Source organism: Apteryx mantelli, chromosome 1, assembly GCF_036417845.1.
Source record: "Apteryx mantelli isolate bAptMan1 chromosome 1, bAptMan1.hap1, whole genome shotgun sequence".
In the NCBI taxonomy this organism is placed as follows: Eukaryota; Metazoa; Chordata; class Aves; order Apterygiformes; family Apterygidae; genus Apteryx; species Apteryx mantelli.
In genome coordinates, this window is record NC_089978.1 from 31,236,609 (window position 1) to 31,250,297 (window position 13,689).

A 13,689-nucleotide genomic window follows, 5' to 3' on the forward strand; every position below is an offset into this window, starting at 1 on the left:
CAACAGCTACCTAGAGTACTAGAGTAATTATTGTTTCAAAACTTTAATTTACTTGAAACTTTAGCCACATCAGTAGCAAGATTTAAAAATAGATGTCTGACATTAAATGCCAAGTAAATCAGCTGCTTTTCAACACTGCTAAACACTCAATTAAAATTAATAGAGGGTTGGTGTCATTCTTGTCTAAAAGATTTAAAAAAAAAACCAGGCTACTTATTCAGATGCCTAAATGTTGAAAAATCTGATCCAGACTGAAATGAATTTTCATCTTTATTATTCTAAACTACTCTGGACATCTCTGACAACACTGACTTTAGTAAATTTCTGATTATATGCTCTTTTCAATCATTTTTGTATCATTTAAGAAAGTGTCTTAGTCAGTATATTTGTATTTCCCTTCTCAGTCAAGTTCCTGTTTTAAGAAGCTTTTTCAGCTTTTCATTATTTTTGTGTTGCCAATATAGCTTTATAATCCCCATGTTTAATTTACACGGTTCTGACTGTACATAGTATCACCAACTACTCAGTAGTTTTATATAGTAGCAGTAGTAGTGTTTATTAGCACCAAGAGAATTGCATTCCCCAGTTCCTAGTAGGACACGAACAATAGGTTCTTCCAACCATATTTTTTCACATACAAAATTTCATATAATCCAGATAAAGTTTAAATAGAGGGGAAAAAGATATTTTAACTCTGATTTCAGTAGCTTTTTGCACTTCTCTTTTAGTTTGCTAAGATGCAAAATACTGCTTTGTTGGCTCAGAAAAGGCTATACATTTTTCCACTTTTGACCAAAAATTAAAAAAAAGTCTACTCTTTTAACAATTTGTTCACTTTGTTCTCAGTTTAATAAGCAGCAGTTTACAGTTGGAAAGTTCACATTTGTGTATCATTTAAACCTGTCCTCTAATCTAGAGCCTACTTTTCCTTAGAAATAGGAAAATTTTCAATAGAATAGGATTGCAAAAACACTGTTATACAGTAGAAGGACAGGAGAAAACAGTTAATATAAGTAGCATATACAAGTGAAGTTATTATACGTATTAAAAAGCAAGCTAGCAAATACCATATGATTAACCTAGAGCAATCACTGTAATTAATGCTACTGAAATCTCCATTTAAGCCCATTTGAGAAACAGCTGCCTACATGTTCATTAGAAAATGCAAGCAAAAGAATCCTAAAAATGAATGCATTTTCTTTTCATATTGTTAGAGAGTATTTAACTGTACCAATGGAAGAAATCTATATATGGATACAAGTACCTGTAGACACACTGTGTGTTTCTGGAAGGATTCTGCACATTATTAGAAAATTAAAGTTTTCATCAGAAATAAAAGGGAGCATATCTTAATTCATTAGAAGATCAAGAAGAACCACAGTTAAAACCATGCAAAATAGAATTTTGTCACTCAGTGGGGGACACCCAATTAAAATGTGATAAAGATTCTGGAAAAAAATCTGGATATGAAAACTATCACACAGAAGTGTTGATTTTAAAAAGTGTGACAGTGGATGAAGAGGCATGAAATGGGTGGGGACTGACTGAAGGCAAAATAAATATTCAATAAATAAAAGATCTTCCAGGTGTACTTCTATTTGCCAGGAAAACATTGTGAATTCAGATGGTTTTGTAGTGCATTGTATTGTCATGTAGTCAACACAGAAAAATTTCAGCAGCATTTCTTCTCCAGTAAAAAAAAAATCTCTATTACATAGAGCAGATATCCTGACAGAAAGAAAAAAAATCTTTCTGAATAGGACCATGGGATCATAGACTGCAATATATTTACAGGAGACATATGGTCAAATACAAAAACAATTTTATTTATATACAATTTTATTCATATACATTTACTTAAATAATGGCTCCACAGATGATAGAAATGTCTCTTCAAAATGCTGGTCAGAAAATCTGTGCACAGACTGACGAGCATTTTCTCTGATCTCTAACCTTTTTTCAGGAGACAAAGAGAGGATATATGCCATAGTCTCAGCATAACTGTCCTCATTTTCTGCTAGGAAACCTGTAATGTGTCCTTCGTAGGGTACCACAATATCTAATTTGGGGCCTCCAGAATTGTGAGCCAGGATAACTGTGCCAGCTGCCATACATTCAACTACACCTGAAAAAGATACAAAACATGCTAATATGAATGTGTAGATCACGTATTTTGGATTTCAGTAATGAACTAGAAATTTAAAACTTCCACCCCGTCTCCCCAGAATTATAAGCCATCTTTGTTACTACAGATCTGAGTTCTAGCTCAGTTTGAAAAATACAGAGTAAATGGTCTTACAACACAAGCAAAACAAATTCAGATTTCTCAGTCCTAAGGACTTAAACTGTATTTTCCACTAAACATGTACAATTGAAATAAGAAATCAAATATGACTGATTAAGTTGCCGTTCTCCTAACATACTTGATTTACCTAAGACAGATGATATGGTGATAAAAAGGTAGATGTTGAAAGGAACATAAAGATAGGTTAGCTCTGTGACAGAACACTGCATAGCTAGCCTGAAAACAAGGACCTGATTTTATGGTTTAGTGGCAGCTGCAAAAAATTAAAAATTAGAGCTGAATATGACTGTGTATTCAGTTTCTCATTCAGACTGAAGATTTTTAACATTTAGAAAGACATTCTGAGAGAAAAGCTGACTGTGGTCATAGTGTTTCAATCAGATGATATTCAATCAGATGTTCAATATTTTGCAGATGAAATAATCTTTATAGTTTTTGACAATTCAGCAAGACAAACCAAGTAAATTGGTATTGCTGAATCTCTATTTTTGACTATAAAAAGTTTTAATGAAAAATCAGTGATGGCAGGAATCTGATAGATAATAAGCTCTCCTTAGCCAAAAGCTGCAGGATAAGAACAGCAAATAGCATATGGATCAACTCCATCTTTCCTCCATGGTTCCAAAACAGACCTCAGAAATCATTTAATTGCTGATTTTCCTCAGTTCTGATGTGATTTTTAAAACTTCCATTAGCTCAAAAATTGCCAGCTATAAATAATGCTCCAAAATTTGGGAACACGTTTTCTAAAGGCAAAAAGCCACTGGAGATGAATGTGAAATCATGCTGAAATTCAGAATCACAGTATGATTATATCACTTACATTTTTTGAAAATAAACTGTATTTTATGGAGGCAAAAATATGAGAAATCATTATTTCCAGTTTGAGACAGCTGCTTCTGGGAGACGGACGATTCAGAGTCAATTTTTTATACCAATTGCCTATGGAATATAAGCTACTTCAGGTGTTTACTTAACTTATATTCTAATAAAGTCTTAAGTCATTAACTGGAGCTTGTTCACATTATATCCAGATATAGCGTCCATCTATTTGGCCACTGACTTACCCGTTGCACATTTATGGTACCTGGCAATCTTGCATTCCCTTTCAAAGTTAGGAAAACTCAACTAATCCCAATAAACCATACCTGATATCTGTACTTCGTATGACAGCTTTCACGCCAGGTCCCAGGTCCTCTGGGATTCAGGTCCACACTAAGGAAACTGATTTAAGGGCTTGGTTTAGTTGTCTTAACATAGGTGTCTAGTGCAGTAGGATGACCTAGGGTGCCTGGTGGCATTCACATGGAGCTTACAAATACGAAACAGAACCTATTGGAGAGACACTGCTCTGAAACAGCAGCTGGTCCCAAAGAAATACACCAGACATGGCAGTTGAAGCAGATGAATCATGCTCAAAATCTCTACACATGGATGTCTACACATCAGCTAAGTGTGTAGGCTCCCATTACAGTCAACAGAGTCAACAGAGCACAATTTAAGGTGCTTAAACATTAAGTGCCTAGCACCATTTGAGGCACTATAGAGTACTGAAGACATCTGTGTAAAGCTGGGAGACATAACACAGGACCCTAGGGAGACCTGTGGCCATGCACAGTGACAGCTGGAGGTCAGTCAGAGCATACTAAGGCAGCACAGATGACACCAGCTGTCCTTTTAGGTCACTAAAATTGAGCTTATGATCAATAGTGTCTGGAAAGTCCACAATGATTCTGCTTGTGCTACAGTAACACCTAGCGGCTAGTCCTCTGAACTGGTTTGCAGGCTTCACCTCAGCTTAGATTGCCACTGAGGAGAATGGGAGTTGGACACTTGCTTGACATGCAGACCTCTATGCTCAGACACCCACACTGAGGAGTCTGAATCATGAACTGAAGCGTTGCACCAACTGTATTAACCACTAGGATAAACTGCTTAAAACTGAGAAGAGATACTGACCGATCCCAAAGTGTTCATTCCACATCGTGTGCAGGCCGATGGTGGCCTCAGCCAGGTGCTTCTTTAGCTCCCCAAACGGAACGTTTACTCTGAACGTCACATCGTTACTAACTCCTAGCTCCTCACACAGACGTTTAAGGTTATTTACACGCTCTTCATCTTGCTGGTTACGACAGCCTCCAATTAAGATAAGCTTCAGTTGTGGCTGCTGCCCCAGTCTCTTCTTTTTCAGCAATTTTGCAAAGGCTCTGATTTGCAAAGGATGATCTTTTTCAGGCCTGAACTGGTTGACAGAAACAATGGAATATTCAGCAGTGCTCTTTTCCTCTTCCAGTGGAATATCCAAGAAGGTCTGAACATCGCACGGTGGGTACACAACGCTAGTGCAAGGCCCAGCTCTCCAGAGGGAAAGGATGTGATTTAGCGTCCAAGAAGAATTAACCATAATCACATCACTGCAAGAACCAACCAATCCATACATAAAGGCAAACAAGTAGTAGTAGACAAGCTTAAACTTGCTGAAAAGAGGACTGCTTGTAATGAACGCTGCATTGTTAAATCTGGTATCCTGATTCCTAACTACAGAAAGCATGTCGGTGCTGATAGTGGGATAATGAACATAGCAACCAACACGACAATCTCCTAAATATTTAAAGAGCGGAAGTGTGAAGGCATAGCCCATTGAGTCAATATAAATATCAGGAACACACTTTAGAAGAGCTTCCCAGCCAAGAAACACAGACCCTAAACTTTGTCCCAGCAAAGTGAAGTAAGGGTAAAGACAAGCTTCCACAAGATACCGTTTTTCTAGAAATACAAACTTCACAGGATGAGATAATTTAATATTGAATCTTCTGAAAGCACCTTCTATTATATCTTCTCCAGTGACATCTCTATCACCAGTATAAACAACGCATATTATATTTTTGTACCTGAAAGAGTAAAGAAAAAGAATTTCACACATTCTTCTCTTCAAATTCCATACCATGAACCTAAAATTTTATCCATCTCAACATTACTCAAAGAGTGAGAACAATTTTCTGGCCTACCTCTGAAATGATTCTGAGTTAACTGAATTGATTCTATGAATTCTTGTCCTTAAACTACCTTACACTACATAGCATGAGTGAAATGCAGAAAGACTGTGCAAGCCAGTGGATGTGCCAATGTTAAATCCACTTTAGATATTAACTTACTTTGTCTTCTGCACCAAGAGACAAGTATCAAGATTAGGTCATCAGTTATCTACTGATGAGTTATGCCAGTACTGCAGAACAGATGGCGGAGGAGAAGTAACGGCCAAGGGAGAAAGATAAGGTGATACGTGAAAAGCTATGCGGAAGCCAGAGAAGGAGGGAACAAAGTCTGGAGCAAGGAATGAAGTAGAAAGGTAGAACCCAGTGAGACCCAGATGTAAAGAAATTAAGAACCTGTAGATTAATGATACCTATTTAAATATACAAAATTCCAAAATGTGCATAAATAATGCCTTCAGAAGTTGGCACTGAAATATGATATTTGATAAACATATGTGCTTACTTTTTCTGGAGTGTTCTTATGGCACACCACAAGACTCTCTCCCCTCCACCACCTGCATTGCAATATGGGTGAAAAAACGCAACCACCAACGGCTGTTTCCCATCTTTTCCTGCTGAGGTCAACTGTTTTTTCCTTTGTTGTATCCAGAGCCGTATTCCCCACAGTAGCACGAACAAGCAGACACACAAAATTCCACTTAGAAATAATGCAGGGATTAACAGTGAGCACAATAATCTGAAACAAGTAGGAAAATTTAAAATATAAAATTGCTTTAAGAAATACTATATACAAAATGTATACAGAAGGACTTACAGGTAGAACTAAAGGGAGCTAGACAATTTCTTGAGTTCTCTTAATCTCAGAAATCATCAGCATCAGTGCTTCATTTCAACAGTTGTGGAAAATAAAATTGCTATTCTACGTTATTTACCCAAAGATGGTTGGTTTTTTCCTCCTGTTGGCTCTCAATCGTGTATTACAGTCTATTCAAGCTGTAGATGCAAATTCCCAAGCTGATTCTACGCCAGCTTCGGTCGAGCAATATTATTTGCTCAGGCACCACATGAACACACACAGGTTACCTTCAAGACCAGCTTGGCTCCAAAAGCAGCTCAGCTGCTTCTACCTGGAGCCCAAGGTACTCCCTGCTCTACGTATGTTGGAGGAGGAATCACAGGCAGCCTGGCACAGCATAAACGGTGAAGAGATTTCCAAGTGGATTTGCAAGAACCTTCTTCAGCCCAAGCTACTGCTGGCCTCCCGCAGCGTGGCCTGCCTCAGCACTGATCTGCAGGGGTTAACCTGCACTGCATCACCCAGCACTTGCCTTTTCCGTTATCCCACCCTCCAGCTCCCTGAGAAATGAAGATCTGAGTAACCGTTTTTATGGTTTCAGGCCCCTGACGTCCTCTCTAAACCCTGTGCTCCCTTGATACCCCCTGGCCTTCAAGGCCTCCCCCATACAACCCCCCTAACCCAGGCAAGGCAGGAGTCTCTCAAAGAAAGAGTCTCTTCTTGCTCTATACAGCTTCAAACGCAACAGTGCTTGATTGCTGATGCCGTGCTACACATTATCACAAACGTCTTTCACTCGATGCAAAGGGCTTGCTCACAGCGAGTTAGGCATCACGACAGACACATAAGGTTGCGAAACGCTACTTCATTTTCGGGTAGAAGAGACCGAAAAATGGGGTAACTAATCTGAGGCCGGTGGCGGGCACTGCCCCGAGGGCGCCGCCGCCGCCGCCTCAGGCGAGGCGATGGGGGAGGGGCGGCGCGCGCGCCAACGGCCGCGGGGCGGGGCCGGCGCCGGGGGCACGCGGCGCCGGGGGCACGCGGCGCGTCACGTGACCCCCCCCCCCGCAGCGCTGCCCCGCGAGCGGCGCGGGGGCGGGGCCGGGACCGCGGGCGCTCGCTCTCCCTTCCCCCTCTGCTGCCGGGACGCGCCGCCGCCGGACAGTGCCGCCCTCGCGCCCCCAGTACCTGATGAGCCCACACAGACACAACCCTCCCGCCACCATCTTGGACAACACCGCCCCGCCTTTCCGCCGGAAGGCATCACCTCCCGCCGGGGCGGGGGCGGGACTAGCCGGGCATTGGCCTCTTCTCATTGGCTCCTGCAAGAGATTGACGGAGGGGAGGGCTAGGGGGCGGGGCTTCGCGGAGGGACTGGGGGCGGGGCGCGCTGGGGGGAGGAGCCTCCTGGGGGCGGGCTTTTCTTCTCGAGCGTCCCCCTCGCTTTATTGCCCTTCGCTTTGTTGCGCCTCGCAGATGTTGCGGTGTTTTTTTACAAATTGAAGGTTTGGGGCAACCCTGCGTTGAACAAGTCTGTCGGCGCCATTTTTCCACCAGCATGTGCTCATTTCATGTCTCTGTGTCACATTTTGGTAATTCTTGCAATATTTCAAACTTTTTCATTATATCTGTTATGGTGATCTGTGATCAGTGAGCTTTGATGTCACTATTGTTAGTGTTTTGGGGTGCCATGAACTGTGCCCGTATAAGATGGCAAACTGAATTAATCAATGTTGTGTGTGTCCTGACTGCTCCAGCGACTGGCCGTTCCCCCATCTCTCTCCCTCTCCTCAGGCTTCCTTGTTCCCTGAGACACAATAATATCGAAATTAGGGCAGTTAATAACCCTACAATGGCCTCTAAGTTTTCAAGTAAAGGAAGACTCGCACATCTCTCACTTTAAATCAAAAGCTAGAAATGATTCAGCTTAGTGCGGAAGGCACGATGAAAGCTGAGAGAGGCCGAAAGCCAAGACAGGCCGAAAGCTTGGCCTCTTGCGCCAAACAGTGAGCCAAGTTGTGAATGCAAAGGAAAAGGTCTTGATGGAAATTCAAAGTGCTACTCCAGTGAACACACGAATGATAAGAAAGCCAAACAGCCTTCTTGCTGATATGGAGAAAGTTTTAGTGGTCTGGATAGAAGATCAAACCAGCCACAACATTCCCTTAAGCCAAAGCCTAACCCAGAGCAAGGCCCAAACTCTTCAATTCTATGAAGGCTGAGAGAGGTGAGGAAGCTGCAGAAGAAAAGGTTGAAGCTAGCAGAGGTTGGTTCATGAGGTTTAAGGAAAGAAGCTGTCTCCATAACATAAAAGTGCAAGGTGAAGCAGCAAGTGCTGATGTAGAAGCTGCAGCAAGTTATCCAGAAGATCTAGCTAAGATAACTGATGAAGGTGGCTACACTAAACAACAGATTTTCAGTGTAGATGAAACAGCCTTCTCTTGGAAGAAGATGCCATCTAGGACTTTCCTAGCTAGAGAGAAGTCAATGCCTGGCTTCAAAGCTTCAAAGGACAGGCTGACAGCAAGAGAATTAGAAGTGGAGCCTGAAGATGTGACCAAATTGCTGCAATTTCATGATAAAACTTTAACAGATGAGGAGTTGCTTCTTATGGATGAGCAAAGTGGTTTCTTGAGATGGAATCTACTCCTGGTGAACATGCTGTGAACATTGTTGAAATGACAACAAAGGATTTAGAATATGACATAAACTTACTTGATAAAGCAGCAGCAGGGTTTGAGAGGATTGACTCCAATTTTGAAAGAAGCTCTATTTTGTGTAAAATGCTATGAAACAGCATCGCATGCTACAGAGAAATCCTTCGTGAAAGGAAGAGTCAATCAATGCGGCAAGCTTCATTGCTGTCTTATTTTAAGAAATTGCCACAGGCACCCCAGCCTTCAGCAGCCACCACCCTCATCAGTCAACAGCCATCAACATCGAGGTGAGACCCTCCATCAGCAAAAAGATTACGACTCACTGAAGGCTCAGATGATGGATAGCATTGTTTAGCAATGAAGTATTTTTTTAATTAAGGTATGTACATTGTGTTTTTAGACATAATGCTATTTCACACTTAATAGACTACGGTATAGTGTAAACATAACTCTTATATACACTGGGAAACCAAAAGATTCGTGTGACTCGCTTTATTGCGATATTCTCTTTATTGTGGTGGTCTGGACCTGAACCTGAATTATCTCCGAGCTATGCCTATATGGTTTTTTGTTGTGTCACTGCTGTCCCCTCATTTGTCTTCTGGCCATAAAAGAATCTTACTTCATGTCCTTTCTTCAAGCCATGCATTAACCTCTGACTCCTAAACGAATCCCTCTTCATAGAGGAATAGCTGCTCTGCTCTCTGCATGTGCGTGTAGCTCTCACATCCGTGAGGTTCAGGGACTGGATACCAAAGATATGTCATATCTGCTTCCTTCTCTGAAAGGATCCTTGTGAACATGCTTACAAGGGACAATTTCCAGTGGGGGATGTTCAGATTGTCTCTCTATCTATTGTCCTTCCTCTTCTATTTTGTCATCACTGAGAAAATATGCATGGACCAAAGGGCAGAAATTAGGTGAAATGGGAGGAGACAGCTGTACCATCTGTTGCCATGAACTTCAGCTTTCGATAAGAGAAAACTGAAGGCATGTAATGCAGATAAGACTGCTCATTTTAATAGGTACAGTTTATATTACTCAGACTCCAGCAAACAATCTAAATAAAAAATGCTGGACAAGGCCTGTTCAGGGGTCAGGTGCTTCCCTGTGGGATCTCCAAAAAGGATTCTGGGAGTAACTTGCTTCCAGGATCTTTGCAGGGACAGCACCAACGCTGCCCAGAAACTGTCAGCATTACTGGAGAAACAGGAGGGAAGAGCACAGCACCTTGGCAGGAATTCCTGCAGTTGCCTTCATGACCAGCTGCAAGACCATGAAAGGGTGTTTATTATAAGTGAATTTAAAAATAAATAATCATAAATGAATGAAAAGGCATGAGAATTTATAAAAAAAGCTTTGCGTCTTCTGTAACCTGTTTTGTGCTGATGGACTAGTCTAGAGGTAAAACTAAGCTGTGCTGTTCTTCAAAGTATTACTAATGATGTGTCATGAAACAAGAAGCCTTGGTATTTCTACAGCAGCTTCCCATTGATCAGCGTAAGAAACTTTTCCTGCTCTCTTGCATTCTGGGAATGAAACTATATGGGTGAGGAGGAGCTTAGGCAGAATTTAACCATTTATGCTAAAACAAATCTGATCTCCTGCGCTAAAGCTAGCTGCTATTTTTCCCCCCCACCTTCTTCATAAAAAAACAGAATGCTTCATGTGGTTAATTTCTGCTAGATAGATGAAGCCTTGCTGTCTCCCACCTCTGGCCGAACTGAGGTTTTCCAAACTTTGAGGGCCTTTCAAATTTACTTTCTTTGAACAGAACCTCTCCAAAAACTATAATCTTTCAGCATCTTTGAAGTCAGAGTGGTCTCTTTCATGTCATAGCTGTTGATGCATTTTGAGGGCTTGAAGTTATTAGGGATGCTTATGAAGGTCATCTTGTGTCTTCCCTGTCAGAAAAATGCTGGTGGAAAAGTGCTGGATCTTTAGTCAGTTTGGCCATTGTTAGGGCCCTAAGCAGAGAGACAAAATCCATATGATAGTGGGGGTGTGAAGCACTCACCTTAAGTAATCTTTATTTGATACTGACCTGGACTGACTTCTCCACTTCTTGTGAGTCACCATGTGGGAATGGAATTGGAAATATGTCAAGCCCTCTTACTTTACTTCTATGGAGAACCAATGTTTTTATTTAAATCTTGTCACTGTCCTAAATACCACTGGCTATAGGTTTTAGCAGGGCATCTCTGCCTTTGTGTAAGAATGGATTAAATTAATTTGGAGCGCTTCTGTTGGGATGCCCAGCAAGCATGACCTACCGTTCCACTTCTGGACCAAAGCTCTCATATGTAGGGTGCCACAGGCATCGGTCTCTCTCCCATAATCTTTTCTCCCCACCCCCACCCCCGCACACCCAGTTGCCTGAGAAGTGTGTGGGATGCCTGCAGACAGGAACCCCTCTGGATTCACACCACTCAGCTCAAGACATCTCTCTTGTAAATGTTAAACTTTAAAGCTAGTTGCCTGGGTTCAGAGGAGAGACATGGTTCTTCTAGGGAACAAGAAGTCTGGTTTGTTTTAGCTGATGACGCCCCACTGACTTGAAAAGGAGCTTATGGCCACTCCCTTGGAAGGTATGAGTCTTAGATTGAGTGTTTTTATGAGGCTGAAGTATTACAGGTTAGCCACGGCTTAATTAAAATGAGACTGAAGTCATGCTGAAGAGTTCAGGAAGCAAGAAGATAGAAATAATGAGGGAGACACCTACATACCTAGTTTTTGAGTTGCTTGGGCCATAAATGGCAGGTGGGATGTGTTGGGTTTAGATCCAACACTGTGTTCAGTAAATCATATAGCAAAAGTTTTCCAAAAAGCCTTAATTTCCACGTGACAAGGAGAGTACAACTTGTTCTTTCCAGTCAAGCCTAATTGCAAGGTAAGCTGTACTGGGAATGAGGACTCTAGTCATAGGATTTAACCTGCAGAGCTTCCAGCAAAAGTCATACAGTTTCTTCAGGGTTTCAGTCTGAAATGTCAAGATCAAGTGTTAGCTTGAGTCCAACAAAATATTTTGCTTTTCTTGAAACCAGCTAATCAATCTTCTGAAAGTTCCCCAAGTCTCCTGTTAAGGAATGTTTACATGGATGTCTTTCGCAGCTGAAAGAAAAAGACTGATTTGCCGAGTCACAGTAGAAGCAGCTGCCTGGGCTGTGGCTGCTGCCATGTGGCAGTGTATTCTGTCTGAAGTGCATGAACATGTGGTGCAAGGTGAGCCTCAGATTTTATTCAAATATCTGTACTACCGTGCGTGGTCTGTGTGTACCATATAGCCGATGTGGGATGTAGGTCTGCACTTCTCAGAAGCATTGAATTTTTTGCACAGATGCAGATTGACTGTTAGTGCGAGACAGCATATACAGTCTGATAAATTTCCTGGTGACACTTCAGGAGCAAACTGGGGGAGCTGCTGTTGAAAGAATAATTCATGTATCCTGTTCTTGTCTTGCTTTCTCTCCCAAGGCAAACAACAGCTAGGCCAGCAGGCCAGAGAAGTTGTTTTGGCAGGAGCAGCCCTCTCCGATTTGCCATCCTTTTTCTGCAGCTTCATGGCCCTTTCCCTTTCGCAGACTGGATGTGCACGCACCTCCTGAGGGGCACTTCCACATGGAGGAATCCAGGAAACGCAATGTCCTTGTGAGCTGCATATGACATGTAAGCTGTAGCTCAGGTGCATTGTAATAAAGCATGTTCATAAGCAAACTGAGATATTCTGGTGCAACTTTTCCAGATTCTTACCAATTCTAAGCAGGGAAAAGAAGCGTTTTTAAAAGACAACCAGACTACACAGGAAATGCACAGGATGTGAAGAAAAGCTGCAGTGTATCTGCTTGTAGTTTCTGCCTACCTTCCTTTTTTAGATATGTCTCTTTCTGCAGAAGCTACATGAGTCGCTATGTACAAATTCTCACGCAAGTTCAAATGATAATTTTAAAATACTTTCTGCTAGTCCTGGCACAAATTTCTGAGACCTGGCTTTGCAGTCAGAAAATGTTTTGTCTGCTAATGCAATGTTCCCTTTTCTTTTGTAGTGCTTCCTACGTGTTTTATAGTCACCTCAGACTGCTGTCCTTTTCATGGAAGGTCTTTTTCTTTTGGAAATACTGTGTGTTTGCCTGCTGTAGAGAGACATCTGCTTGATGATGGGAGCACCGAGTAAAATAGTTTTCTCAGTTTTGATAATTCATAGTTGCTTTATTTCTTCTGTGGTCCCTCTAGTGGTAATTAAAAAAATAAAAAGATGTATAAATACTTTTGAAGTTCTTTTTAACTCTTTTTTTAATCACAGTTTGTTCACTTTTTGACGTGAACAATGTGAAAACTGTGGTGTTGACAGCCTTACAGACTGCAAGGGCTACCTTTTTTGTTTGAAAGTCGAAGACAGACTAATTGGGTTGGCACCACTTAACAGCTTCCCCACCTTAATGCATGTGTAGCCAAAGAGATTGTATGTTTATATTTAAGGTATTGCCAATAACTTCAGCAAGAGCAGAGCTGAGCTCTCTGTGGTGTTCCTACTCCAGCAGTGAGAATGCTATTAAAAGCCTTGTCTGTAGAAATTCCACATGGCAGACGTGCCAAAGAAATTAAACTAGCCTTGTCATGAAGTTAGCTTTGTGCTCACCTTCCCAGACATGTACAAAAGGTTTTCTTCTTTTGCTGCCTCTCTAAGCATTTTTGTCCCGTTTTAATTGCTTTTCTTATTAAGGTTCTCGCTGTGAAATAAGCTGCATGCAGACAGGCCTTCTGAGGTGAGCAGAATCCAGAACAAATAGCAAAATCCACTCACAATGAATTCTCCGCAACCCTGCAAAGCATTTGAGACAATTAAGTATATTTCTGTAACTCTCATTCTTGCTGACTACTAATCGTGCGTATAACTTGGTAAGATAAGAATACTGATGTTATAGGTAAACGCGACAA

General features: G+C 41.5%; 1 protein-coding gene across 1 annotated transcript; it reads right to left on the reverse strand.

Moving 5' to 3' along the window:
- Positions 1-1,805: 1,805 nt before the first annotated feature.
- ALG11 (ALG11 alpha-1,2-mannosyltransferase) lies at positions 1,806-7,350 on the reverse strand. The gene is made up of 4 exons (XM_067291661.1): positions 7,286-7,350; positions 5,804-6,037; positions 4,265-5,196; positions 1,806-2,125 (listed from the first exon to the last, which is right to left on the reverse strand). The coding sequence occupies exons 1-4, from the start codon at positions 7,321-7,323 to the stop codon at positions 1,854-1,856; spliced, it is 1,476 nt and encodes a 491-aa protein (XP_067147762.1). The 5' UTR covers positions 7,324-7,350; the 3' UTR covers positions 1,806-1,853.
- Positions 7,351-13,689: the final 6,339 nt, after the last annotated feature.

Bases quoted from the DNA above. Each gene is read 5' to 3' on its own strand.
- ALG11 (XM_067291661.1), bottom strand. From the start codon at position 7,323: ATGGTGGCGGGAGGGTTGTGTCTGTGTGGGCTCATCAG. The intron at 6,038-7,285 runs GTACTGGGGGCG...TACTTGTTTCAG, and splicing joins TGTCTGTGTGGGCTCATCAG to ATTATTGTGCTCACTGTTAA. The intron at 2,126-4,264 runs GTCAGTATCTCT...TATCTTTTTCAG, and splicing joins GAATGAACACTTTGGGATCG to GTGTAGTTGAATGTATGGCA.